The 27,487-nt window shown below is 50.5% G+C and overlaps 1 protein-coding gene across 2 annotated transcripts; it reads left to right on the top strand.

The window, feature by feature from the left end:
- SUPT6H (SPT6 homolog, histone chaperone and transcription elongation factor) lies at window positions 1-27,128 on the top strand. Of its 2 annotated transcripts, none has more exons than XM_068655715.1 (37): window positions 1-146; window positions 4,172-4,305; window positions 4,784-4,942; window positions 5,087-5,157; window positions 5,633-5,828; window positions 6,506-6,590; window positions 6,968-7,241; window positions 8,516-8,617; window positions 9,101-9,217; window positions 9,758-9,847; window positions 10,324-10,466; window positions 10,730-10,881; window positions 11,394-11,492; window positions 11,663-11,792; window positions 11,884-12,034; window positions 12,428-12,582; window positions 13,152-13,347; window positions 13,681-13,820; window positions 13,899-14,016; window positions 14,659-14,735; window positions 14,927-15,062; window positions 15,456-15,593; window positions 15,937-16,104; window positions 16,630-16,757; window positions 17,871-18,078; window positions 18,563-18,710; window positions 18,975-19,117; window positions 19,884-20,024; window positions 21,097-21,292; window positions 21,420-21,658; window positions 21,926-22,039; window positions 22,317-22,441; window positions 22,682-22,794; window positions 23,187-23,264; window positions 23,348-23,514; window positions 24,740-24,927; window positions 25,108-27,128. In XM_068655715.1, exons 2-37 carry the CDS (start codon window positions 4,197-4,199, stop codon window positions 25,292-25,294), a joined length of 5,181 nt encoding a protein of 1,726 aa, XP_068511816.1. In that variant the 5' UTR covers window positions 1-146; window positions 4,172-4,196; the 3' UTR covers window positions 25,295-27,128. The 2 variants fall into 2 exon arrangements, with proteins under 2 accessions (XP_068511816.1, XP_068511817.1); XM_068655716.1 differs by lacking the exon at window positions 1-146 and adding an exon at window positions 174-192.
- Window positions 27,129-27,487: the final 359 nt, after the last annotated feature.

Here is a 27,487-nt window from a genome sequence, read left to right as displayed (position 1 = left end):
CTGCCGCTTCCGGCGGAAGCGGAAGTGGCGCCGCTCTGCCCGCCCGGAGGTCGCAACTCGTCTGCTCCGCCCCCCGCCGCCGCCGCCGCCGCCTCCATTTTCCCTCAGCGCCGCCGGGGGAGGCCGCGCCGGGCCCAGCGCTGCCGGTAGGGGCCGGGAGGGACCGGGACGGCTCCGGGAGGGTGGTGAGGGGCGAGGGGAGGGGTTCGGTAGGGCCTAGGGGTTGGGTGGGGGCATCTACCGGGGTTTCGGGCCGGGCTGGGCGGCTGCCGGGGGGGGGTGAGGCCCGGTGGGGCTGTGAGGGGGGCACGGGGAGGGCCCGGGGGGGGGTGTGAGGGGGTCGGGGGGGGTTCCCCGGTGTGGGGGCGGGGGCTGGGCGGCCCCTCCGTGCTCCTCACCCCCGCCCCCGGGTGTAGGCCGCGGGGGTGGCACCCCCCTGACCCCCCCCCCTCCTTTAGGGCCCCCCCTCCCAGCCCGGCTGCTGTGGGGTGGGGGCGGTGGGACCCCCACATACACACACACAAACCCCTGGGGTCCCCTCCTCCGCCTCGGGGCTGCCATGGGGCCTGGGGAGGGCCCCCTGCTGCCAGCCCCCTCCCCGTTATCATAAGGGGGGGAGCGAGACCCTCGCCCCTATTTCCCCATTTCCCTATGGGTTCTCATCACCCCATCCACAGGAGAAGTTCCCGCACAGCTGGGGAGCTCTGTTTGGGTTTGTGAACGGCTGGTGGGGCCCCCAAAAAATGCTGGGGGGGGGGCGGCAGCCTGGGCAGGCCCTTTTTGGAGCTCACAGTTGATGAAAAAGCAGCGTGTGGAAGGTGAGAGTGAACGGCTGGAGGTCGCAGCAGGGTGAGGTTTGAGGTGGTTTGGGGGTTTGCAGCTCCCCCCGTTCTGCTTCCGTTGGTGCTTGCTTTGTTTTTTTCTGGGTATGACGATGTGGGGAAGGAAAGGAAGCGATGAATTTAGCAGCTAAATGAATTAGGGGAGCTGAACCCCGCTGGGGGAGGATGCTGGGTGCTCGTGTGGCACATGGGAGGTGATGGCAGGGGGTGTAACAGAGGCCCCAGCCACCGCAGCGATTGCCTCCACATCAGTTTTCACCATTCAGGGAAGAGCTCCCAGAGCCTCAGCACTTCCTTCTTTTAAAACACCGCTTCAACACCCCGGCGTGGTCCAAAACGGAGAGTTTGGAGTTATTTAAAAGCAGAGATCCCACCCGGGTGCCTGCAGTTACAGCCAGGGCAGAGAAAGCGAGGAGGGCAGATCCATTTTCTGGTCCTCGCAGGAAACCGTGCCGTGGCAGGTCTGAAGGAGCGATGCGGAAGCGCTCTCACAGGGCTGCCTCGCTGCCACAGGATGTCCTGCGGCCCGATAGCATCGGGGGAGGTGGGAGCAGCGGGACCAGCAGGCAGTGGCAGGACTCGTGAAGCAGGAACGGGGCTGCCTGAGCTGCCGGGGCTCTCCCCGACCTGCCCCTGTCCCGGTATTGCTGAACGTTGCGGGTCTGTTCCTCATTTTGCTCCTCAGCTCCGTTACCTCACACTGAGGAAGGAGAGATGTTTGTTTTAGGTCCTGCCTTTGAAAGTTTGAAAAGCAGCTGTGAAACCTCAGTACCACACGTGCTGCTGCTGCCGTGGTGGGGCTCAGCCCTGCCGAAATCCCTGCCTGCCCCCAGGAGTGGCTCTCAGGAAGAGCCCACAGCTGATGAGATGTCTGCAGGGGATCAAATGCGGCATTTTTATTGTAAAAATACTGAGATTGGTTCCTTGTAAGACCTTGGAGCGGTGACGTTACCTTTGCCCTTGGTTTGGGATTTTCATACCAAGCCACTTGTCACAGCCTTACTCCTGTGGATGCGTTCTCACCGTGCTAACGTTCATTTCATGAGCGTTTCATTGACAAAATGAATGGATTGGGCTTCCTTGGGCTCCGTGTTTTAATCGAGCCAGGATTTCTGGCCTGTGTGTAGTCACAGAGCTTTCTGAACCTTCTCCAGTTTAGCCGTTTTGTTTTTGAGATGAGAGCTGGACAGAACTGTTCCCTGATGGCTTTGGCAGAGGCTTCCGTGGATCTGTGTGATGCTCAAGGAGTTGAACCGTGAAGTGGCAGAGGTTAAAAAAATCTGTCCAAAAAATAAAAATCGCAGAATTCGTGTGGTCTCACAGTGACACTGCCCGACTGTTCCGTGGGCGCGGACAGCAGGAGGTGCCTCTGGTTTCCCTCACCCCACAGCTGTGTGTGAGGCTTCTGCGGGGCGCTGCTGCTCCCCATGCTGGCCCTACAAGTGGCTCTGTCCCCGCTGTGGCTCCTGGCACTGCAGCTCCTCGCTGCGTGGTTGGATTTCCAGCCTGATGTGCTCGAGGATCTGCTCTCCCCGTACCGACAGCAGGGAGAGCTGCCTGCTCGCTGTCGCCCCGGTTGAAAGGAGCTCGCGGACTCTGGCAGGTTGCCACCGTGCCCTTGAGCTGAGCAAAGTGCAGGCACCCCCGGCGTGGAGCAGAGCTCGGGGAACCGCACGGCCCCGAGCTGCCCTGGGCTGGAGGCAGCACTCGAGGCGCTGGGCACGCGCCTGGAGCATTTCTTGGGGGAAAAACTTCACAGCAGGGAGCACGCGGTGCTCTGATGGAGGGTTTTCTGTCCTCCTGGATGTTTTGGGTGTCTGTCGTGGGCAGAAGGAGGCTCGTTAGGCTGGGGAATGCCACGGGAGCCGCTCGCCCCGCAGTTAGGTGCGACGAGCCGCCGCGCTGCTCGGGCAGAGGCTGGCAAACAAAGCAGCTCCTGTTCTCTGCGGCACCGAGCCCGTCGGAGGTCTTTGCTCCAAAATGCAGGGAAACGCATTCAGCCGGCGCCTGCCTCGCCCTCTGACGCCTCGTTTGGGAGAAGGATGAGCCGGTGAGGACGGGGATCAGCCTGTACCCGCGCCAGGACGGCAATGTGCTGTCTGGGAGCGGGGCGGCAGCCTTGGCCCGCTGCGTCTGGCCCTGGCTGGAGCATGGTGAGGAGGAATAGCAGCTGCTCTCTGCTCCTGCCTGAAAACTCCAAGGTTTTCCCTGGTGTTTCTCGTGGTTTTTCCTTTAATGAGGCGGGGCCAACGTGTTCCTGTGCAGCTATTAATATTTTAAGACAAAATATTCACCAAGATCAGCTTTTTTCCGCTCTTTTTTTTTGAAAGTGAGAAGTGAGTTCCCATTTTTCCCTAAATTGCCATGTTTGTGCTCCACCTGGGGGGATCTGTGGGCAGAACAAGAAGCCCTGCACACGAGATGTGGCACGGCAAAGCCTCGGTCGGGTGGGGAGATGGTTATTGCAGCACCTTGAAGCACAATTGGGTATCACTCTCCATCATGTAGGGCTTTTTTTTTTGTCGTTGTGTTGCATCAGATGGAATTTAACGTGGAGGTTTTGCCTTTCGATCTGATCCCTCCTCAAAGCTTTGCTTTCTACCAAAGGCTGCTGCGTCTTCCTGGGCTGGCTTTGTCACCTTCACAGCCACGTGATCGGGGTTTTCTTATAGCTGGCTTTAGAAATTTCTGTTGTTGTGGCCTGTTTAAAAAGGAAAAAAAAAAAAAAATCCTTTGCAAATTAGAGCAGATTTATAAGCACAGGAAGTGACAGGCTCAAGGAGGCAGAACTAAGGCTGTGTTAGGATGGACAAACACTTTCCTTCGTGCTAGCCCTGGTTTATGCTGCTTCCAGAAACCCCACTTGGGAAAAACATCAAACAAAAGGTTCTGGGTGCGGGAATCCCCCCGTGCTGCAGTCCCCTGTTACCTCCTCATCTCTCCCCCTTGGCTCCCAACGTGCTGTGTGCTCCGTGGGGCTCCCTGGCTCTCAGCAGAGCCTCGCTCAGCACTCAGCCAAGGCCACTTTGGGGATCACCCTGGCTTCATTAAGCGGGGATTAATCACATCAAGGTCCTAATTGGTCAGACAGTGCGCCTGACCCAGCGCTGCGTCAGGGACGGCGTAGGGTCGCCTTCCTGGCCGAGCCTCAGGCTCGCTGAGACACAGCCCGACAAGAGCTGACAGCACGGGGCTGCTGGTTTGGCTTGGCTGATCTCTGGTGACAGGGATGTTCAGGCGAGGGGGGCTCTGGGTGATTCAGGACCCGGAGAGATGATTTGACCCTGTTTTCCCTTAGCTGACGCGATGGATTTGTCTTCTCTCCCCAGCTCCTGCGCGTGAGACGCTGCAGCCATGTCTGACTTCGTAGAAAGCGAGGCGGAGGAGTCGGAGGAGGAGTACAACCAGGACGGGGAGGTTGTGCCCAGAGTAACCAAGAAATTTGTAGAGGAAGATGAGGACGGTGAGTCTTCCTGTCTGCACCGAGGAGGCTGAGCTGTCTGCGTGCCTCACAGCTCTGTTTTCCGTCTCCTCACGCTGTGGATGTGGCAGTACCCGTGCAGCAGTAGCGTGGCCATCTGTAGGCGATATCCTCAGCTGTTGAAGCGCTTCCCTTCCTCAAAGCGCTGAGATGGATTTTATATTTGGCAAGAGGAAGTACATTTCTTCACCCCCGGGGGATGCGCGGTTTGATAGTAAACAGTAAAAGCACGGGAATTCTCCCAGTGTGACCACTCCACCTGTTCCCTCTGCAGAGAGAGCGTGAGACAAGAAATGGGGCTCTGGTGTGAGCAGCTGGCCCGGTTCTGTGTCAGTAAAAGCCTTCAGTTAAGGCTCCCTGCGCAGATAGTGTGAAGGAAAATGTTTGTACAGAGTTGTGCAAGAGCCTTGGAGATAAAAGCTTTAGACACTTATGCAGTAGTTATTGTTCTCCACCCTAGATGAGGAAGAGGAAGAGGAAAATCTGGATGATCAAGATGAGCAAGGGAACCTGAAAGGATTCATTAATGATGATGACGACGAGGAGGAGGAAGAGGAGGAAGAAGCCAGTGACTCTGGAGACTCTGAAGACGATGTTGGCCACAAAAAGAGAAAGCGCAGTAAGTTTTGGGGTGGGGCCACGGTGTTAACGCTTGCACTGCCCTGCTGCAAGCGGTGTCTGTGTGGTCTGGGTGAGCTGTACCCACCTGTCTGTTCCCACATCAGTAAAGGGGGACTGTAACTCGTCTCTGCTTTCTCGTTAGCCTTTGATGACCGCCTGGAGGACGACGATTTCGACCTCATCGAAGAGAACTTGGGCGTTAAAGTCAAACGGGTGAGTTGTTTCAACACTGTTGCTAACATGCATCATGGCACAGAGGGTGGGCTCCTGCGTGGAGTGAGCGAGCAGTGCCTCCAGTCTGCTGCTTTCCTTGCAAAGGAGGAGCTGAGTGCTCGAAGGAAGCACGCTCTCTCCTTGCCAAGGCAACTGGGCACTGGCTCCTAGAGTTTCCAAAACGCTTTGTGCTTGTTTGTATCGTCTGCTCTGCTCCTCCCCTCCCGCCTCTGCAAAGCAGGTTCAGAAGAGCCCATCAGCCAGTAATTCTTGCCTGTGTGGAAAAGTTACCTGCAGCATGGCTCTTTTGGAGCCAGGGGAGGGCTCTTTGCCCCTCCCTGCCCGTGCTGTGCTGGGCTCCATCCTGCTCCCCCTCCAGAGGGAGCAGAGGAAGTGCAGTTCTGGCCTGGCAGAGACGACACAGAGCATGTCTGTGCCAGGAGGTGTGTGCACTAACACGACTCCTTGCTTGCAGCAAAAATTCAGGCGCGTGCGGAAGATGTCCGATGATGAGGATGATGAAGAGGAAGACTATGGGAAGGAAGAGCACGAGAAGGAAGCCATTGCTGAAGAAATCTTTCAGGATGGTGAAGGCGAGGAGGGAGGGGAAGCTGTTGAAGCTCCTGTTGCTCCACCAGAAGAAGAGGAGGAGGAGGAAGAAGATGAATCTGGTGAGTATGGATGGCCAATTGCATCTGAAGTTTGTTGTAGGACTAAAGCATAGCAACCAAGTTAAGACTTCCACTGATCTACAGTTAACCAAAAGCTGGAGCCCTGTTGTGGTCAAGCTCTTGGTGGTCTGATTAGCACTACCTTTAGAATTAAATGTTTCTGGGCAGCAGATTTAGTTTGTGTGTTAAACTGCTTTGTCCAGAAACGTCTTGCATACACTGAGGTGTTGAATGCCTCCTTTAAGCTGCTTTCAGCATGAAAATGCTTCGAACAAAGTAAGTGGAGGCACAGTTTAGCACTTAGTAGCGCTGTGCATGCCTGCCCTGCTCGTGCTCTTGGGCATTAGCCCATCATCACTGCTGGTGCCATACTGAAGGAGTTGCAGAAATTCTTTCTGTCTAGGGTCCAAAGCAGGAAGGCTTTTTTCTGAGTGCATTTTCTGTGCACTGAGCTGCAGATAGACACCAGATGGCTGTCCTGGGTTTAAAAGTTTGTTCTAGCTTGTAATTGTGGTTCAGGCTCCTGGAATTTCTGAGGTCGGTGAAGGAGATGCTGTGGGTAGCTGTGCAGACTGCCAGCAGGCAGCAGCCTAAGTCTGTGGTGGAGGCACACAGCTGCACTGGCTGTGTGTGTGTGTGTGTGTCCTGACTGCTAAAATGGTTTTGTCCGTGTCCAGACATCGATGACTTCATTGTGGATGACGACGGACAACCTCTGAAGAAGCCAAAATGGCGAAAGAAGCTCCCTGGATACACTGATGCGTAAGTATTGATTGGAAATTGGCCCTGAGCCTTAAAAAGAGTGCTCAGATTACTTGACTTCGGCAACTGCAATGTGATTCAGCTTGTGGTTGGATACTGCTGGTCTCCTTCCCCAAAGGAATGTGGTGAATTTAAACATGGGGCTTTTGGGCAGACATTTAAGAAGTCACAGACTTCTTTCTTCCCTAGATTTTTTTAAGGGAATACCAAAAGCAGTCCCTTAAGAGAAGCATTTACATGTAAAGTTCAAATGTCTGTGTACCTATCCATTTTTCTTTAGCTTAGGTGCAAAACCGAGGGTTAAACTTAGGTGCTGTGGCCAGACCGATGTTTTTTGAACTGCATCATGGGGCTGAAGTGTAGTTTTTGCCTTCCAGTGCCTTGCAGGAAGCTCAGGAAATCTTTGGTGTGGACTTCGACTATGATGAGTTTGAGAAGTACAATGAGTACGATGAAGAGATGGAGGAGGAATATGAATACGAGGATGAAGAGGCTGAAGGGGAGACCCGCGTCCGACCCAAGAAGACCACCAAGAAGCGCGTCAGTCGCCGTAGCATCTTCGAGATGTACGAGCCCAGTGAGCTGGAGAGCAGTCACCTAACAGACCAGGACAACGAGATACGCATGACAGACATGCCTGAGAGGTTCCAGGTGAGGGAAGTGGGGACAGATGTACAAACAGAAAGCATTTCAGCACCCATCGAGTACATCAGGCCTGGGACCTGCAGGCCAGCTTTCTCACCTGCCTGCTGGCTGGATTTTGATCTCTTTTTTCCCTTTTTGTCTATCCCACCTTAAATGTGCAGGCTGAAGCTCCACATTCCAACATAACAGTGAAACTGAGTTGTTCTGGCTGTGTAAACCCAGAGGGGTGTTTTAGCACTGGTCGTAGCTTCTCTCTGGCCGCTAGGTGCCAGTGTTGCTCTTCTGGGTGTGGCACAGGGCGTGCACTCTGCTGAGCTGCCCTTTCTACTGGGTGCTGTTAGTAAACCTGTGAGCTGTGCCTCTATAAGAAGAGTGATGCTGCAGTGCCAGAGGCTTGCTAGGGTTTTCTAGCCTACAGCTGTGCCAGCCAACACAACTGTTCCTTGCAAGGTGTTTCTGTAACCCACTGTAAATAATCTGAGTGTCTGCGATTTATGTCGTTTTCCGTGTGGAGTCCTGTTTGTGCTGCTAGGAGTCATTTTGTTATCTCACATTTTTCCCTTAATTTTGCCTCTTATTCGGGTTTTCCCTGGACAGTCAGTGTCCTTTGATCTCCCTTTAGTGAATGTTAATACAGTTCTGTGCAGAAGCTTGTTACCTGCCTTTGTGAAATGTGATGTCTGAAGCTGCCAGTTTTTCACAGGACCTATTTTTTTTCCACACCAGTGTGTACAGCATGAGGGAGTGCTGTATATAATGTCTTCTGGCCATAAGTGGCTCGTTCGGATTTCTTCTCATAGTCATAGTTAGGGCAGGCTCCGCCTAAAAGAGAAGTGGCTAGCCCAAATGCCCAGAGAGGCTTTGGAGCTGTTTTATGTTCTGTTATGCTGTGGCTGCAGCAAGAAAAGTGATAACAAGGTTGGAGCAGGGGCAGATGGGAATAGAGGATGTAACTTCAAGGGACTTGGGAGTCCTGTAGGAAGCACAAGCACCCTGAATTGTTCATCATAGAAGGCTATGCACCTTTACAGGCTTTTCCACACATCTTTGACAGACCTGTTGTTTTTTTTTTTTTTTTTTTTACCTACTACAAAGCTGATGCAGATTTGCTGTTTGCTTCAGCAAAGCATAGTCTTCAGCATGGCCCTGTGGGTGTGGCAGCTACTGAGACCCTACAGCAATCTGCAGCTCAAAACAGTCATTTCCAGGTTTCCTAAAAACATTGCAGCGTGAGCCCTGGTGCTGTACATGCCTCTGCTAATCCCGCTGTCTTTTCACAGTTGCGATCCATCCCAGTAAAAAGCGCTGAAGATGACGAGCTGGAGGAAGAAGCTGACTGGATTTACAGGAATGCATTTGCAACACCCACCATCTCCTTGCAGGTAAAGGGCTATGCCTGGGACTTCTGTCCTAAGATGGCTGGTGACTTGGAGATGCTACAGATTTCTACCCTGGAGACGTTCCAGGAGTTTGCTTAGAGAAACGTCATGCCCAGTATACTTTTCTATTTTTCTGGTCTTGAGTGGGTTGCTTAACACACACACATCTTCATTTCCACATTAATAAAACAGGACAAAAAGCAGCCCAGAGATGTTGCAAGAATAATTGTCATAAGAGACTGAAAGATTTCTGAGCCACTGTGCACTTAGGGTAAACTAATATTAGCTGAGATCTGCTTTTAACAATGAGTTACATTGGCCAGATGCTGCTTCTGTGTTTTCCTTCAAGCCAGTCATGCTTTTCTGTGGTCTAAAATCGCAGCATGTAGCTAAGCCTGTATTTCCAGCTAACAAAGGGATCACCATTTTCCAGCCTTAGCTTGGACTGCTCTTTTAAGCAACATAATGTGTTGTTTATCCTTTTAGGAAAGCTCTGACTACCTTGATCGTGGACAAGCTGCCAGCAGCTTCAGCCGCAAGGGGCCCAGCACCATCCAGAAGATTAAAGAAGCCCTGAATTTCATGAGAAATCAACACTTCGAGGTACTTCGTAACTCAGCTTCGTTTTCGAGGCAAAGCCTGAGTCACCATCTCCTTATCCAGGCAGGATTAGTCAAGGGATTGCTGTATTTAGGGTAACAAAGTAGGCAGGTCTGAGGTGCCTTACCTGGCTGCCTGTGCTGTGACAAAATGGTGCTTCTCTGGAAAGTGCAGCTCAGCTCGTGTGAGATGGGACAGCAGAGGTTTTAAGGCCTGTTTGATGGGGCTGCCATTGCCCTGTTTGCCTGATCCTGGACAAATTGATAAATGAGGTGGAGGAATTCCAGAGTCTCTTGAACCTTGCTTGGTCCATTTGACTTATTATCTGAGGTGTTACCTGATGTCACAGAAGCTCTTTGGTGTATGTGATGCATTCTTTGGCGGAACAGTCTCGAGTTGTGTTGCGACTTGGTACATCTCCCACATTGCTGCCCCATCAGCTTGTTCTCCCACGTGGGACAGGAGCAGGCTCTGGACTCCTGGCTGCCAGGAGCAGCCCCCTCTCCTTTTGCTTGGTGTTGACGAGTCTCGTTTCTGACCTAGGTCCCATTCATCGCCTTCTACAGAAAGGAGTATGTAGAGCCAGAGCTGCACATCAACGACCTGTGGAGAGTCTGGCAGTGGGATGAGAAGGTGAGAGGTGTTTTCATTGGTAATTATCCAATCAGCATTTATTTTATCTTCCCACCTAGCTGGAGACCTTCTATGCCTTTTTTTTTTTTTTACTGATTTTGCATCTCTGCCATCACGTGATGTTAAAGAATTATCTGATAAAAAGAGAGTGCAAAAAATAGTCCTTTCCCTTCACCAAGTTCCTTTTGTGTAGTGACCTTTCCTGCAAGGAGTGCAAGTTCCTTTTCTGCTATTAGGTAGAACCAAACCTTAATTTGTGTTAACAGAAAATAAACAAATAGTCTCTGAGATGAAATCTGCCATGTGTGTCATATCTGGGCATGGCTGTGAGTGAAGATGTTGATGATGATTTTTATACAACAAATATCCTGAAATCCTGGGAGTACCTCCTTAGGATCCCCTCTTTGGGGGAAGGGAGGAGATAAATGTGACACACAGCTACAGTGCATCACTGGAGTTTTCTGTTTTAATGTTAGTGGACCCAGCTGAAGATCCGCAAGCAGAACCTGACACGTCTGTTTGAGAAGATGCAAGCCTACCAGTATGAGCAAATATCTGCTGACCCAGACAAGCCTTTGGCTGATGGGATAAGGGCCCTTGATACTACTGACATGGAGAGGTATGGTACCATGATATTTTTGTATTCATTCCAAAATGACTTAATGTGTACCAACCTATCTGTACAACGCTGACCCTCAGGCCATTGCACTACATTGATTTTAGCCTCACCACAAAGCCAGCAATGAGAAATATTTAAAACTCCTTCAGAAGATGAGCCCAAGCACTCCTTTTGCCTGACCTGTCCTAGAGCAGGTTCTGTGAGCGCTCTACCCACAGCTGTGCTGTGAGCAGGATGTAACATGCTGGCTTTGCATGTTCTAGGCTGAAGGATGTGCAGTCCATGGACGAGCTGAAGGACGTGTATAATCACTTCCTGCTGTACTATGGGCGAGACATCCCTAAGATGCAGAATGCTGCAAAGGCTGCTCGAAAGAAGCAAAAGCGTATCCGAGAGGATGGTGAAGAGGAAGAAGGTTTGTCCCCAAACTTGATAAGTCTCCTAATCCCGGGCTGGTTCAAAATCCTGGTTCAAAAGAGTAGTAAGAAAGTTTGTTGAAAAGCCTTTGTGTGTGCACAGACCATCTCTGCAGTTCCCTTCTGTCTCAGGTTAGTCCCAGGTCTTCCAAATATCTCTAAAAATACTTAAAATCAGTTATACAGGATGCTGTTTTTCCGAGGGACAGAATATCACCCCTCATGATGGGGCAAAAGCAAAGATCCAACTACCTTGATTTATGTTTTAGTATACAACCCGGAGATACTGCTATTAAAATTGTGCAAAGGAGAGAAATTGAAGAAAAGCTAGCGTTTACAGGGTGTTTGTCAAACGCTGAATAATTTTAAAGCTACTGTGACCCTTCAGTTGTGTTCATGGGATTTAGGGGCTGTGTTGCACAGTGCTTGTCCCCTTTGTTGTGCTGCTGACATACTGCAGCTGACAGTATGCCTCTGTAAAGAGGCCTTGCTAAACGTACGCTTCCCGTAGGTGAAGGAGAGGATGCTGAAGATGATGAGCAGAAAGGGCCTGAGCTGAAGCAGGCTTCCCGTCGGGATATGTACACCATCTGTCAAACAGCTGGGCTGGGTAAGGGCTCTGCTCTGTCATGCTGAGCTTGCAGTGTGTTGTGGCTTAGCTTGCGTGTTCTTCTGGGTTGTGTGGCTTACCTGGAGGAGGAGGACTGGTAATTTTGCTCAGTATAATCTCCAGTACCCTTCTCATCATTTTTGTGATTTTTTTTTTATTTCCCCCCCCAGACAGCCTGGCTAAAAAGTTTGGTCTGACACCTGAGCAGTTTGGAGAGAATCTCCGAGACAGTTACCAGCGGCACGAGACAGAGCAGTTCCCTGCAGAGCCCCTGGAGCTGGCCAAGGATTACGTGTGTAGGTCAGTGTGTGGGGATCCTCGCTCAGGGCCTGCGGATGATCTTGGCGTGTTCTGAAGTCCCAGTGCTTACTGTTGCCTTTTTTCCTTTTAGTCAATTCCCCAGTCCAGAAGCTGTTCTGGAAGGAGCCCGGTACATGGTGGCTTTGCAGATAGCCAGAGAGCCTTTGGTCAGGCAGGTCCTGAGGCAGACTTTCCAAGAGAGAGCTAAAATCAACATTTCACCAACCAAAAAGGGGAAGAAGGTAAGGAAGGAAGCTCTGACTCTGTGGGTCAATTCAGAGAAGGATCTAAATAATACACAAATATTCGTTTTGCATCTGGAAACTTCTCCCATGTCAGTGGCAACCTTCAGTAGATCTTACAGCAGTGTGTTAGCCAGGCTGTTGGAGAGGCCAGCTCAGCAGCATGCTGCATTTTTAGTTTCAGCATTTCATCAGACCTGACTCTTACTGTTGAGATGTTGCCTTCAGTTGTTGGAACAGTCTGTTTCTCCAGCTGGGAACAGATTCCACTGCATCCTGCTGGGGAAGGAAACATAAACTGGCAAGCGTAGGGGTATTTAATGAAAACCAGTGTACAGTAGGGTTATTCCTTGTGAGTGTCCTCCATGCTTACTGATTCTCTCCTCTCTCCAGGATATCGATGAAGCCCACTATGCCTATTCCTTTAAATACTTGAAGAACAAGCCTGTGAAGGAGCTGCGAGATGACCAGTTCCTGAAAATGAGCCTGGCGGAGGATGAGGCGCTGCTGACTATAGACATCAGCATTGACATGAAAGGAGTGGAGGGGTGAGTCCTCGTTGGTTGTGCCCTGGCACAGCTCATTTGTCCAGTGCTGCTGTGCTGTTAGAGCTCCTCTGTATCCCAAACTGCTTCTGGAGGTCGTGGTCTGGTCTCCTGGTCCTTAATGATAAGCAGCCTCAGGGGGCTTGCTTTTATCGTCATCTGACTGAAAACTTTAGAAGAAATCTGGCTTATTAATTTGAAAGCAAATTCTAAAGGCTTCAGGCTGTTTGTGAAAGGCAGCGCTTGTTTCCAAATCACCCTTGCTCTGTGGCTTCTTGGTTTCTTCCCTTTCTTCCGAGCAGCCACACTGTGCAATAAGGTAAGGGTGTTCTGCAGTGGCTGTGGGCTCCCATGTCAGTCCTCTATGTGCTTCCAGCAGAACACTCAGCTGAGGTCTGTCTAGCAGCATAGCTCTTGCACCTAAAGGAGTCTTGGGTGGGAGGATTGGCTCTTCTCTGTACTTACCAGGTAGCTTCCTGAATCAGGTCACGTCCCTGTGCAGGAATCTGACAGTGGTGGCATCAATGCAGGTGTTTGGAGCCTGTCTGAATCTCCCCCTCTTTCTTTTGCAGTTACGGTAGTGACCAGACATACTTTGAGGAAATCAAACAGTTCTACTATCGGGATGAGTTCAGCCACCAGGTGCAGGAGTGGAATCGGCAGCGTACTATGGCCATTGAGCGGTCCCTCAACCAGTTCCTCTACGTGCAGATGGCTAAAGAGTTGAAGAACAAGCTGTTGGTGGAGGCCAAGGAATATGTTCTCAAGGTGAGGTGGGGGACAGATGGGTTCGAGTCAGAGCTGGGGTTACAAATGCTGAAAGTCGTACAGTACACTGAGAGTGGCTGCTGATGGGCCACATGCAGGCACTCGGGAAGGAGGAGGGGACAGTGAGAGGTCTGAGTCAGGTTCTAAAGGCAGAGTAAAGCAGATGCTTTAGTGGGAGGTAAAATGGGCTTTGTGTTTCTGGAGACCTGGTCCTAATCTGGCAGGCTGCTGTCCTGCTGCCCTGAGCAGTCCCTGACCATACCTCTGGAGAAGGGCTATGCCAGAGCACCTGCAGTGGATTTTCTCACTCCTGTCTCTCCTCTGTTCTTCTAGGCCTGCAGCCGCAAGCTGTACAACTGGCTAAAAGTAGCTTCCTACCGTCCTGATCAGCAAGTGGAGGAAGATGATGATTTCATGGACGAAAACCAAGGGAAGGGGATTCGGGTGCTAGGCATTGCCTTTTCCTCAGCCAGGTAGGAGGAGAGGAATTGGCTCTGGATCCGTGTTCAGCTTTAGCAGTCCTCTGTTTCTGAGTGATCTTTGTTCTGCAGGGACCACCCCGTGTTCTGTGCCCTTGTTAATGGAGAGGGCGAGGTTACAGACTTCCTCCGATTGCCACATTTCACAAAGAGAAGGAATGCCTGGCGCGAGGAAGAGAGGGAGAAGAAGGTGAGCGTGGCACAGCTCATGTCTTGAGACTAATGCCCGCAGGTCGCTTTTGGAACTGGGTGATGCACTGTGGGCTGGTGAGGAATAGCCAGTCTGAAGACAGCACAGGCTTTGTCACTCTTGCATGCAAGAATTCTGCCTTCTTTTTTTTTTCCACCCTGTAATTATTCTGCTGGAGAGGCTTTCAGTTAGATTCCAGTTTGCTTCTGCTGCTCCTCCTACAGGGAGTGACAGGGCCTTGCCATTCCTGAGTTCTGTTGGTTGGGGTTTGTGAGCTTCTGTGGTTATACAGCTACAAATCTTCTCCACTTTCCCTGATCATGCTGTAATGGTGAAATGCTGCAGGACCTACTGGAGCTTGGGATAGGCTTTTAACTTCCATTCCCTGCTTTTACTGCTATCCTGAAACACAGAAGCATGATAGCATCAGTCTTTCCTCTGCAGAGCTTTCATGTTTGTCCTTGCAGTTGTCTGCAGGGCCTCTGGAGAAGGTGTTTATCTAGATCCATGTCATGGTGGCAGATCAAGGTAGCAGTGAGGGAGGATTTTCCCTGTGAAATAGGAACCCAAGACTAGTAGCTAATCCAATGCAGAAGCTCTCTAGCGTTTCTACTCTGACCCGTCTCACCTTCTTCTTTCCAGGCACAGGATATCGAAACCTTGAAAAAATTTCTTTTGAACAAGAAGCCTCACGTGGTGACAATCGCAGGCGAGAACAGGTCAGAGCAAGTGTCTTTGTGTTCCTTGCATTTCCAGGTCTTTTTGCAGTCCTTTCCTTGTGCTCCTCCACGTTTCATTGTTTGTACAGTTAGCAGGAGGAGTATCAGGCAGCCCCCAAAACAGTTTTTGAGTATGTAGCAAGCTTCAGTCTTGCATTCTCCCCTCAATACCTTTGGCCATCTCTCCCCAGGGATGCTCAGATGCTGATGGAGGATGTAAAGAGAATTGTTCACGAGCTGGATCAGGGGCAGCAGCTGTCCTCTATAGGAGTGGAGCTGGTGGACAATGAACTGGCCATCCTCTACATGAACAGCAAGAAGTCTGAGGTGAGCCTTCTGTTATTCTAGACACCTCTCAGTCTTACTCAGGCTGTCTTGGCCTCTGTTTATTCTGCTGGCCCAGCCTTGTGTCATCCACTGCCTCATGTGATCCATCTAGAAAATGACATGCTGATCCCTGGGTCAAGGCAAAGCATCTTGTTTAGGTTTCCCTGAAGAAGTTGGCACCAGCAGATGTACAAAGTAGATGTTGGTGCATTCTGAAATCGATTTTGTTCAGCTGAGTGGATGGGCTTGTTTCATTCCTAATTACAGCATCATTCCTGTGGGTCTTTGATTTCATCTCTCTTTGCCTGAGCACCAAATGCCTCCTGTGTTCCCGTTCTTGTCTGATGTCTTTGCACGTTGTGCTACAAAATGTGATTCTCTGGCCTCTTGCAGAACGAATTTCGGGATTACCCACCTTTGCTGCGTCAAGCAGTCTCCCTTGCTCGTCGCATTCAGGATCCTCTCATAGAGTTTGCCCAGGTCTGCAGCTCTGATGAGGATATTCTCTGCCTGAAACTCCACCCTCTGCAGGTAAGGGTTCCTTGTAGGATCCTTGGGCAGGGGGGATCCATTTTTGGGAGGGGAAAAAAAAAAAAAGTGGCCTGGGAGACCTGGGACTGTTTTCTGTCAAGGAAAAGTACCCCAAGTTGAACTGGTGCAAGCTTTGCCTGTTCTGTGCCATGTTCAGGCTACACAGCACCTTTTTTTCTGCCTTCTTTAGCTCATCTGCCTCCTGCCTTTAGGCTGTTCCCAGGGGTAACTCTGAGGTGCAGTACAGCCCCTGAGAGCCAGTCTACTGCATCTGGCCCCGCTTGCTTATGGCAAAGCATTACGCACATCCCCTTGCGAGGCTAATGCCTCTCCCTTCTGTCAGGAGCACGTGGTGAAGGAGGAACTGCTGAATGCCCTCTACTGCGAATTCATAAACCGCGTGAACGAGGTGGGAGTGGATGTCAATCGGGCAATTGCTCACCCTCACAGCCAGGCTTTGCTGCAGTACGTGTGTGGCCTGGGACCACGCAAAGGCACTCATCTGCTAAAGGTAAGGAGGCTTCTGTCACTGCCTACGAAAACAATGCATCCCGAGCGGTGTGTGAGTTGGCCTGATGGCAGTGTTGTGATGAGCTGAGTCAGAGTTCTGCGTGCCAGATGCAGCTGACAGCTCCGTCGACGAGTTTTCATACGCGTTACCTCACTGTGCCTAACCCCGAAGCTGTTTGTGGACTTCTGTCCTTCACAGACCCACGCAACTCAGCAGATCTGTCAGTACTAGCTAGCTCCTGAACCCACAGCAGCGGATGTGCTGTTACGGTACCAGGACGCCTCCATACTGTGGAAAACACAAGGCAAAAAGCCAACGCTCTTCCTGAGAGCTGGAGCTGTTCCATGGGGAGTCACCTCCCTTTGTGCAGTGTTGAGACACAGGCAGAGGGCAACGGTTAATCATTTGTGATGGTCTTGGTTATGTCAGATGCTTTGAATACCGCACTGTCCAGTGAGAATCCTCTGCTTTTCCTGGGAAAACCTTGGATTTAGCAAAACTTAATGCTGTTTCTTCTTTCTCCAGATCTTGAAACAGAACAACACACGCCTGGAGAACAGGACCCAGCTGGTTACGATGTGTCACATGGGACCCAAGGTGTTTATCAACTGTGCTGGCTTCATCAAAATTGACACAGCGTCGCTGGGCGATAGGTGGGTATTGGATTGTGTTCAGTGCTGCACAGGCTGTGAAGTTAAGTGTGTCACAGGCTAAAACAGTCTTGTTCTGTGGAGTCCATGTTCCTAGGAGTTTCTGTGTGGCCCCTCTGATCTCTGGCCAAGTTCAGGTATTGCTGGTTATTAATCTGATTCTTAAGGGTAGCTAAACGTGGCCAGCAATGTGAGCTGCGGAACATTAATTATATAGCTTGCTATGGTGTGAAAGACCCTTTGTGGTCAAGAGGAACTAGACTAAAACCAGTTGTTCCTTAACTTTCCGTGGTCCTTGTGCATGTCTGTCAGTGACCCATATGCACTTCTCTTTGGTTTCTGCCTAGTCCTACCAACAGCATTTTATTTTTTCAGAAGTTTCAGAATGGGGGCATAAATCAGCAATTTAACTTCCTCATAGCAATACTGGTCAATTTGTAGAGCATTAGTTTACTGGTAACTGAACAAGAAATGTGTGTTTGGAGGACAGTGATAACCTATTTTCTACGTCTTCAGCTGCCAGCTTTGTGCAGAAGGGTCACTTGTTGGGAACGTGCTTTTTCTAAGGCTGCCACAGCATTTTTAATTTTTTTTTCCTTTTTTTTTTTTCTTTTGAAAAGCAGTCTGAGAAAGGACAGCTGGCTGAATCCTAACGCTGAGTGATCCAACCCTACTAGGTGGTTGGATCTTGCAGGACCCAAGTCCCAGAGGTGCAAGGGCAAAGCATACGCTTCTCCAAACTGGATGCAGGTGGCTGCACCACCAGTTGGCAACATTTAATTTGTATAAGGAAGGAAACTTACAGAGCTGTGTGCTTGTACAGCACCTATAGCAAACTGAGTCAGGAGTCATCGAGTCTACGTAGCATCCAAAAGCCTGGCTATGACATTGAGGCGCAGGAGCTGTGGTCTGGAATTTGCCTTGGATCCTACTGATTTAGCAAGGAAGAATTCTTTGTGTCCTGTTGAGAGTAGTTTGTTCCTTTGGGGTCAGCGGTGGCAAAGCAGCCATGCAGCCAACAGTGATGGTCAATAGGATAATTCGGATCGAGCTGAAGGAGCTGGCTCTGGAACTCTGCAGTGTCCTTATCTGAACGTGTCTCTGGTTTTATTTCAGTACTGATTCCTACATCGAAGTGCTAGATGGTTCCAGAGTCCATCCCGAAACCTACGAATGGGCAAGAAAAATGGCAGTAGATGCCTTGGAGTATGATGAGTCAGCTGAGGATGCTAATCCTGCAGGAGCTCTAGAGGAGATCTTAGAAAACCCCGAGCGACTGAAAGACCTGGATCTTGATGCCTTTGCTGAAGAACTGGAACGACAGGTGTGCTGGGGATTCCTAGTGCTGAGAAACAGGGGAAGCTGCGTGGCCCAGCTCAGTTTGTTAGGTTTTACAGCTGGTGACCTTTGTCCTTTTTAGGAGATAATATTCATCTGTTGCCATTGTAAAATTTATAAACAGCTATGACAAGTATTTGGTGTCTGACAATGGCATGTAGTAAATTCTTACAGAAAGTATGCCTGGGGCAGGGGAAGGGAAAAGACAGTAATTAGGCTGGTTTTGCCTCCCCCTGAACTTAATTTTTTTCTGAATTTAGTAATATTTTTTTACCTCCTCAACATACTGTGACTAAGTCCTACAGTTTGATGATGATGACACCCTGCGGTGTCGTTGTCTTCCCCCCCCCCCCCCCCTTCTTTAATTTGGTGTTTGATAAGTTCTGTGAATTCTTTTGTAACTTACCCTGGATTCCCTTTTCACCTCCTCCCTGTCACTTAAGGCTTTATAACCTTTAAATACTATGCAGGGCTATGGTGACAAGCATATCACTTTGTATGACATCCGAGCTGAACTGAGCTGCAGGTATAAGGACCTGAGAACACCGTACCGTGCTCCAAACACAGAAGAGGTCTTCAACATGCTGACCAAAGAAACTCCAGAGACATTTTATATAGGTACATCTGTGTTTGCTTAGAGGGCTCTGATGATTGTTGTCATCCTAAGTAGATTTAAAATACGTAGAGGTGGGGCAAAGGAATGTTGCTGAGGGTGACATTGGGACAGTGCTAGGATTACAAGTGTGTGAGGCAGCTTTTTGTGTACCTGGGAAGTCTCCTAACACCTTCATACACATCTGCCTTAAATCAAAATAGCTGTCTGGCCCTGCAATTGGCTTTCAGTTTTTCATCCTCTGCTTCTTCTCTCCCATCACACCACAGGTAAAATGATCATCTGCAATGTCACCGGGATAGCCCACAGGCGGCCACAAGGAGAAAGCTACGACCAGGCAATACGGAACGATGAAACTGGCCTTTGGCAGTGTCCTTTCTGTCAGCAGGATAACTTCCCAGAGCTCAGTGAGGTAGGGTTGCTTCTCTTGCCGGCCCTACCTTTGCCAGGAGTGTATCAGCAGACCTGAGCATTTTGTAGGGATGCAGTAGCCAAGGGCTCTTGAGAAACAAGGTAACAGAGCCAAGATTATGTCTGCAGTGCCCCAGGACCCCAACCTGAATGTGACCTTTGATTGCAAATATAAAATGTTCCAGTTTTGACTAATTGCCTCAGTATGGATTTGACAGGTCCTTTATGGATCTTAGTGAACTGAACTAGGAGTGCAATGGATTTGGGGATAAGCTGGCCAGTTCTTTGCAAATACATAAAGCAGACTTGTTTGTGGTCTAGGATTGTGTTTTACGCAGAGAAGCTGCCAGTGACATAGAGAACAGAAGTTTGTTCTGCCACCTTCACAATTTTAAGAACTTATCTGGACTCCCTGCTGCTTAATGCAGCTGTACTTTAGGTCTCTCTTCCAAACATTTGAATTCCAGCATTGGTAATCAGTGACTTTAGAGTCCTATAGTGTTCGTTAGAAACCAGCCCTAGCTGCAGGCTTTTGTTCAGGGTCTAAAAATGTTCCTGGTTGCAAAGTCCCATCAATTCTACTCAGCTGAAGTAGGAAGACCATGTTACTGGGTAGCTTTCGTTGAAGTCCTCTGTCCTCTGCCCTTCCACACGTCTGTGCTGGCTGTGCCTGCGTGCTGACACAGCTTTTAGACTTGTTTGAGTGTGAGCTGCCTGGGTTATTGTGTTTCCATGCGGACTGACTTTTTATCTTTGCCTTGCTCCAGGTTTGGAATCACTTTGACAGCGGTTCCTGCCCAGGTCAGGCCATCGGAGTGAAGACACGTCTGGATAATGGCGTTGCTGGCTTCATCCCAACAAAATTTCTTAGTGATAAGGTGGTCAAACGGCCAGAAGAAAGGGTGAAGGTATGAAAGCAGTGAGTTTTCACATACCCTGCAAGAACTAGAAGAGCGTGGAGTCAATGGCAATAATTCATAGTTTGGTTAATGCTGTTTCCTAAATGGCTTCTCAAACCTTATTTTCCATTGAAGGACTTTAAATCAGCAGAAAGTTCAGGTTCTGGTTAGCGTCCTTGTCCCAGAGTGCAAATCTCTCTTGGCAGCTGGTGGAAACCATGTTAATCAGTTAACATGTTGTACTGTGGGAGAATTTATTATAGTCTGGGTTTGGGAGACCAAAAGGCATTCTAATGCAGAGCTGCCCTTTGTTTCTGGCTTTCTAAAGAGTTCACAGAACTGCTGTTAGTTAGATATGCAGGGTCTGTTTCCCTCTCTCGTAGCTTTTTCTTTTGCAATTCATTTGTGGAGGTCATCAGAGTTGCTGTTCTTGTTCAGGACAGGGACTGGGGTTCTGAAATCACGGGATCACTTATTTCTATCGTGATAAAATAGAGGTTTAACATCTTTTCTGTCTTCCTGAATTCCCTGACAGTCCACTCAGGTGATGGATAATCCTGTAAGCACAGAGATCTCTTAGCAGCTTTTTAAAGAGCCATTGTTGACTTCAGCACGGTTAACTGGACTAAGACATTGCAGTTTTTGTGGTGGGATTTCCCATTTAACTGGAGTAGTCTTTTGGGTGTCTTCCAGTCTGTTTCTGAACAGTCTTAACTGCTTGCTTGTGCATCATGAAGTCCAGTTTTGCTGCTCCCATTGTTAAAGATACCTGAAATAGCAAAATTCATTGTCTTTAGCTTCCAGACATGCAGTTTCCAGAGTGATGTGGGATGTAGATAGATGATAGAGAACTGCCAGCAAGAAATGTCTTCAATCTCTTTTGATTCTAGTCATCTTGGGGATCACTTGGTTTTCAATTCATATCCAAGGATCACCTTTAAAGGTGGTATCAGTCTGAAATACGTGAGGTACTTGTGCCTCCTCATTGGCAGCATGACCCCACGCAGACTGCTCTGTAGCACAGGGTGCCTGGCGTATCAGCCACACCTGCTGACCAGCTTTGCATGACCCTGTCCTGCAGGTGGGAATGACTGTTCACTGCAGGATTATGAAGATCGACATTGAGAAGTTCAGTGCAGATCTGACCTGCAGGACTTCTGACTTGGTGGATAAGAACAACGAGTGGAAACTGCCTAAAGACACCTACTATGACTTTGATTCTGAGGCAGCAGATCACAAACAGGAAGAAGACCTGAAAAGAAAGCAGCAGCGAACGAGTGAGTCTGTCTTTTTTCCCTCCCCTGTGACATCAGCCTTCCTAGGGTGCTTCCCAGGGAAAACAAGCACAATTGGAATAAAGCAGTTCCTCTTGGAAGCCTAAATACTCCTCTTTGTCCCCCCTAGCGTACATCAAGAGAGTAATTGCTCACCCGTCATTCCACAACATTAGCTTCAAGCAAGCTGAGAAGATGATGGAGACCATGGACCAAGGGGACGTGATTATTCGGCCAAGTAGCAAAGGGGAGAACCACCTTACAGTCACCTGGAAGGTGAACGATGGGATTTACCAGCACGTGGATGTCCGAGAAGAGGGCAAGGAGAACGCTTTCAGTCTGGGCGCCACACTTTGGATTAACACCGAGGTAAGAGCCCTGCAGAGCATGCCTGGGAAGGGCTTGGTGGGGAAGGAGAAATACCTCCGTGGCAGGAACAGGTTGGCACAGCTTTTCTGTCCTTGCAGCTGCTTTCAGGCAGGCTAGAGAACTGCAATGGATGTTACTCTTCTCTTAGACTCTTTTCACTCAAAGCATCCAGCCTTGCTGTGCAGGATATATGACTGATAGCTGTATACTAGGATCAGTTTCCTCATCACGCACCCTAAATACCTCTTAAAATGTGTTTGTCCAAAGGAGTTTGAAGACCTGGATGAAATTGTCGCTCGCTATGTCCAGCCTATGGCTTCTTTTGCCAGAGACCTGTTGAATCACAAATACTATCAGGATTGCAACGGTGGAGACAAGAAGGTGAGCCCGTCCCAGGCTGCGGTAGCTTGTGTGGGAGATAAATAGGTGTCTTTGTCCCAGGGCAGATCTTAAACTCCTTGAGTCTAGCATGAGCTGCTGCTGGACTGAGCTCTGACCTTCCTTGTCACTTGGGGCTTGGCAGTCACTTTCCAGCTGTAGGTTTCAGGGGGATTGTCTAGCAGCAGTGGAGTCAGGATGGGTTCCTGCAGGTTCTCCATGTTGCTAAAAATGTAGGCTCTCCTTGAGCGTTTCTTTTTCTCTTTCTTTCTCTAATTAGAAGCTGGAAGAGCTGCTGATAAAGACCAAGAAAGAGAAGCCAACATTTATTCCCTACTTTATCAGTGCCTGTAAAGATCTACCTGGCAAATTCCTCTTGGGATATCAGCCTCGAGGCAAACCAAGGTAAATGAGAGGCAAGCCCAGCAGCTGGAGCTGAGTACTGCCAGTACCACACCTGGGCTTACTGCTGCCAGTTTCTCTTCCAGTGCTGTCAGTCTCTGTAAGCCAGCCTTCACCCAAGTTTGTAGGCCATGTCATGCCTGTTCCTATTATTGCCCCTTAGCATGAGGGTGCTATATGGAGGCAGATATCTGGAGCAGCCTGTGATCTCTTGTGCTCTCCCACATTCCCTGCTCCTCATAGGATAGAGTATGTGACAGTCACACCAGAAGGATTCCGCTACCGGGGCCAGATCTTCCCTACCGTGAACGGACTCTTCCGATGGTTTAAGGATCATTATCAGGACCCTGTTCCAGGTGAGCATCCCAAAACCTCAGTGTCTCAGCTTTCTGTTTCATGGACATCACATAGTTAGGGTTGTTAGTAAAGGACAATTCTGTGGTCTTTGTCCTTGAAATGTGTTCTAGGATTTTCTGTATGTGGAAGGTTTCAAGTTTTTGTATTTCATCAACCTGTTAAGAGCTCTCCTAAGAATCTTTTGGCCACGTGGGCCATGCAGCAAACCCCTTTCCCCTCCCTTAGCCTCTCCCACCATACAATCCTGCATGTGCAGTGTCCTGGTAAAACTGCACCTCGCCAATACAAGTGTTTCCAACAATTTTTTATTTTTTTCAAACCTTGAATATCAGACCAACAGCTGCTCTCCTGGGAGAACTAACCCATCCCTCTTGGCTTCTATTTTACACAGGTATTACCCCCAGCAGTAGCAGTCGGACCAGGACTCCAGCCTCCATTAACGCTACTCCAGCTAACATTAACCTGGCAGGTCAGTGCAAGCCTTTCCTGGTGGAACTGGGGTACAAAGTCCTCCAGGCTCTGCTTTATCTAACACAATGGTCCTTCTTGCAGACCTGACCCGTGCAGTGAACGCCCTCCCGCAGAACATGACCTCCCAGATGTTCAGTGCCATCGCTGCCGTGACGGGCCAGGGGCAGAACCCAAATGCCACCCCTGCACAGTGGGCATCCAGTCAGTATGGCTACGGGGGCAGCGGAGGTGGCAGCAGCGCGTACCATGTAGGTGTCACTTCTAAGCCTTGGGGACAAGCTGCTGCGTGGCTGCTTCTCACCACTACAAACCATCCCATGGGAATTCTGTGTGGTGCGAGGGGTTGCTCGTTGCCAGAGATCTGCTACAGAGGGGAGCTTGACAGGGTTCTTGGACCAGATTTCTTCTTGCCTCCCTCCCGTGGCTGAGGAAATGAGGCGCGTAACCCCGTCCTGCTCTGGGGAGAGCTGAAACAAATAGCAAACTGGCCAGGCCCCCAAGGAATGTGGCAGGGTAGAGAGAAGGGATCCAGCGGTGAAGGCACACAACCTTGTGATTGTGCCCCTGAATCGCCAACGTGAGCTGCCAGAGGAAGAGATTAGCTGTGAAACTATGCGCTGAGTTTGCAGGGCTTTTCAGCTCAGCGTGCTAATCTCCGAGCCGCACCGGCAGGCGAACACCTCAGCCTGACCGAATACCCAGGGGCTTTGCAGGGAGTTGAACAGTTTCAGCTCGTGCTGAAGCCTTTCCTCACGCACGCTGGTGCCTGCCTCCCCCCGGCACGCGCTGCCAGCTCCCTGGCTGACCCTGAGGCTAAATCCAGCTGCGGAAGGACTGAGTTGTCTGGGTACAAGAAACACGCCCTGCCATCAGAGCTGATGAAGAGGTGCTGCAAGACGAGGCTTGCAGGGAGGAGTGATTCTCTTTTGGACCACCTTGGGAGGCTTTCATGGACTTTTGCAAAACAAGCGTTGAGCTGGGGATAGGCAGGGACTGTGGATAACCCAATGTGTTAAGCACTGAGACAATCTGAAAGAAAAGGGAGATGAATAGGGCAGAAAAATAAGAGCAAATTCATCTGTTCTTCATGTCCACTGTAGGATGTTGTTTCTATATCTCTTGCACCCATCTCTCTTGTGGTCCTTTCCTTTGTTTGCTTTCATCATCTCCCCTTGTACCCTGTGTGGGATGAACAAGGAAGGGTGCCTATTTTACGACTGGGAGCTCTGGGGGGGAAAGAAGCAGGACCAAGAAAAATGTCTCATACTCAGCAGGATGCTGTTCCTTCTGCCCTGCAGCCCCCAATTCCCTAGGCTGCGATCTGTGAACCTCTCGTTGCTCAGATGAGAGGCTCCAGCAGGCCAAGGACGTGCACCAACCTCCTGCCAGCAGGGCAGTGCTGAACATGCCAAACTTTTGCCTTGCAGCCTCGCAGGGTTTACTCTGTCCTCTAACAGTCTCTGCTTCCTGCAGGTCTTCACGACTCCAGCACAGCAACCAGTGGCCACCCCTCTGATGACCCCCAGTTACTCCTACACTACCCCCAGCCAGCCGATCACGACCCCCCAGTACCAGCTGCAGGCCAACACCACCCCCCAGTCCACCCAGTCCCAGACACAGTCGCAGCCATCGTCCAGCTCCAGGCAGAGGCAGCAGCCAAAGTGAGTGTCACCGGGTGTCACCTGTGTCACCTGCTGGTTGCTTTTGTGGATTCCCACGGAAGCAGCACGGTGGGGCTGTCTCAAATCCTCCCGCGTGGGATTTTTTGGGGAGGGAGGGCAGGGAAAGCTGCTCTGGGTTTACTTTCTGGCACATCCCACCTCCTGTCTCTGTCGTTACAGGACCAACAGCCACGCTGCGATCGACTGGGGGAAGATGGCCGAGCAGTGGCTGCAGGAGAAGGAGGCTGAACGGAGGAAACAGAAGCAGAGGTTGACTCCTCGCCCGTCCCCCAGCCCCATGATCGAAAGCACGCCCATGTCCATCGCCGGGGACGCCACACCACTGCTGGACGAGATGGACCGATAAGGCTGTGCGGGGCCTGCGCCGTGACCTCCGCTCCCTTCTCTCGGAAAGGGGAGAGCGAACAGTTGAAAACAGCTTCCCTTCCCTTAGCCACCTAACTCCTGTTTTATACGTCATGCGATGGTGGGAAATGACTCTTGGTGATGTGCACCTGAGCGGACGAATAGACTTGGCAGGGCTGGTCTAAATATATATATACTATATATATATATAAATATATCATAGGAAAGGACAACTGCAGTGGCCTCTGCGTTCCAGGTCCCTGGTTCACCACTTGGAAGCTCGGCAGAGCAGTTACAAGGTCAAATGAGTCCATCCTTTTAGGCGCACAGCAGTCTGCTTTCACAGCGAAGACCAGGAAGCAAACGTAGCTGAAACTGCAGACCGCTGGCGTGGAGTGAGCCTGTTTTCGTTGGATTCTCCCAAACCCTGACTGTCGGCTCTCCTCGCCCAAAGAGCGCGAAGCAAAGTCACTGGGGTTGTGACGAGCTAACCAGAGTTCTCAAAAGGTTTCTGTTGTTTGTTCGCTCCGTGGTTTCACGTGTAACAGGCTCTGCAAAGTCTGTGCCAACCCCCAGGCGTGCTCGTAGGGGTCTCACACAGCAGCTCTGGGGGTAGGGGTGTTGCCAGAGCGAAATGCAGCTGTTGTACCAAAAGCTTGCCCTCCTCTGGCTTCTTTTGGATCAATATTTATTTAGTTTTTTGGGGGGGGGTTGTTTTTGTTTTGTTTTTTTTAAATCAGACTGCAAAGCGAAACCCCAGGCACCGGCAGCTTTCCCAAGCTTGGGCCAGACCCACGGGCTGAAACGCCGCGAGAGCAGCCGCTCGGATGGTGGAGGGGACGTAAAGCAGCTGAGTGCATGGCATCCTCCTCCGCCTCTGCTTAACCCTGCCCACTTGTAACCAAAAGGGGTGAATAAATAGTGTTTCTACTGAACACTTCGAGAGGTTTTCTGTCTGCACCCCGCGCTGCCTGCCCCTCCTCTCCTCTTAGCCCTGGGTTGGCCGCAGGAGCAGAGTTCAGCGCGGAAAGCCGCTGCTCTTTCTTCCTTTTGCTGCTTGGAGTTGCCTTCTGTGTGCCGAAACTTTCACGGAGAAGCTGATTTCTGTTGAGCTGATATATAAAAAAAAAAAAAAAAAAGTTTTGAATGCATTGTACAGAGACATCACGCACACGGACCGGCACCTCGCGAGGCCCGCACGTCTCTCACTGGCTGGGAGAGGTACCGGGGGTCCTGGGAGGGGGCAGATGCTGCGGATAACTCCTGTTAGAACTTCTGTCACGTCAGGAACTGCCAGTGCTGAGAGGTATTTCTGAACTGGAAAGTTTCTCTGCACACACTTTCCCCTCTCCTCCTTTGTTCCCTAGGGCTTTTCTATGGAAGCAGGGTCTTTGTTCCTCCGAGTGCTCCTGGTTAGCCTCCTCTTCGCTAGGAAATGAGCAAGAACAGCAACTCCTGAGAAACAAAGGTCTTTTTTGCATGTAAATGCTCCTGAAGAATGGCAGCCACGCAGGAGAACAAAGCAAAGCCCTTTTCCAGGGAGAAATGCAGGTCCTGGCTTCCACACCACCTCCTCTGCAGTGCTGGGGGCTGATGCAGCCGTGTCCCTCCTGCAGCTGCAGGCTGGGATGGGGCCGTGGGTTGCAGCTCTACTAACCCTGTGCTATTTTTTTATTTTACGAAATGCTACGATGGGAATTGGATCGGGGGGGAGCAGCTCTTTACCCAAGGATGTCTCTGACCCGTACCGGGGGGGCTAGTTGTGCATTGTTGGCTCCTTTTCAGCTTTGTTTTTAGTTTCCCCGTACCGTCAATAAAAATTCTACTTTTGGGAAGCTGCCTGTGAGCTGTCTGTGATCAGCACTGATGCTGCTCTTGCCCCAAGAGCTTTGCACCCCATGAGTGGTGCTGCTCTAGGGCGCGATGACTTGGTGCAGCCCCAGCCTTTCCTCCTTGGGGCTCATTTCAGGGACGTGGGATCTCATCCACACCTCAGGCACCTCTCCGGGAGCAGCAGGGGGTTGTGTGGGGCAGCGCTACCCTCCTGCTGGCCTCGTGTCCCATCCCTGAGCACTGCCCCCGATTCAGGCACCCCGTTATCCATCAGGGGAATGAGTCGGGCTGCCCGAGCAGCCTGCGATTGCTGCCTGTGCCTCTGCCTTTGTCCCGGGGCTGGAAAAGCTTCTATTGTCCC

The sequence above is a fragment of the Anas acuta genome, chromosome 19, assembly GCF_963932015.1.
Source record: "Anas acuta chromosome 19, bAnaAcu1.1, whole genome shotgun sequence".
Taxonomy (NCBI): domain Eukaryota; kingdom Metazoa; phylum Chordata; class Aves; order Anseriformes; family Anatidae; genus Anas; species Anas acuta.
This window is presented reverse-complemented; position numbering and strand designations above follow the sequence as displayed.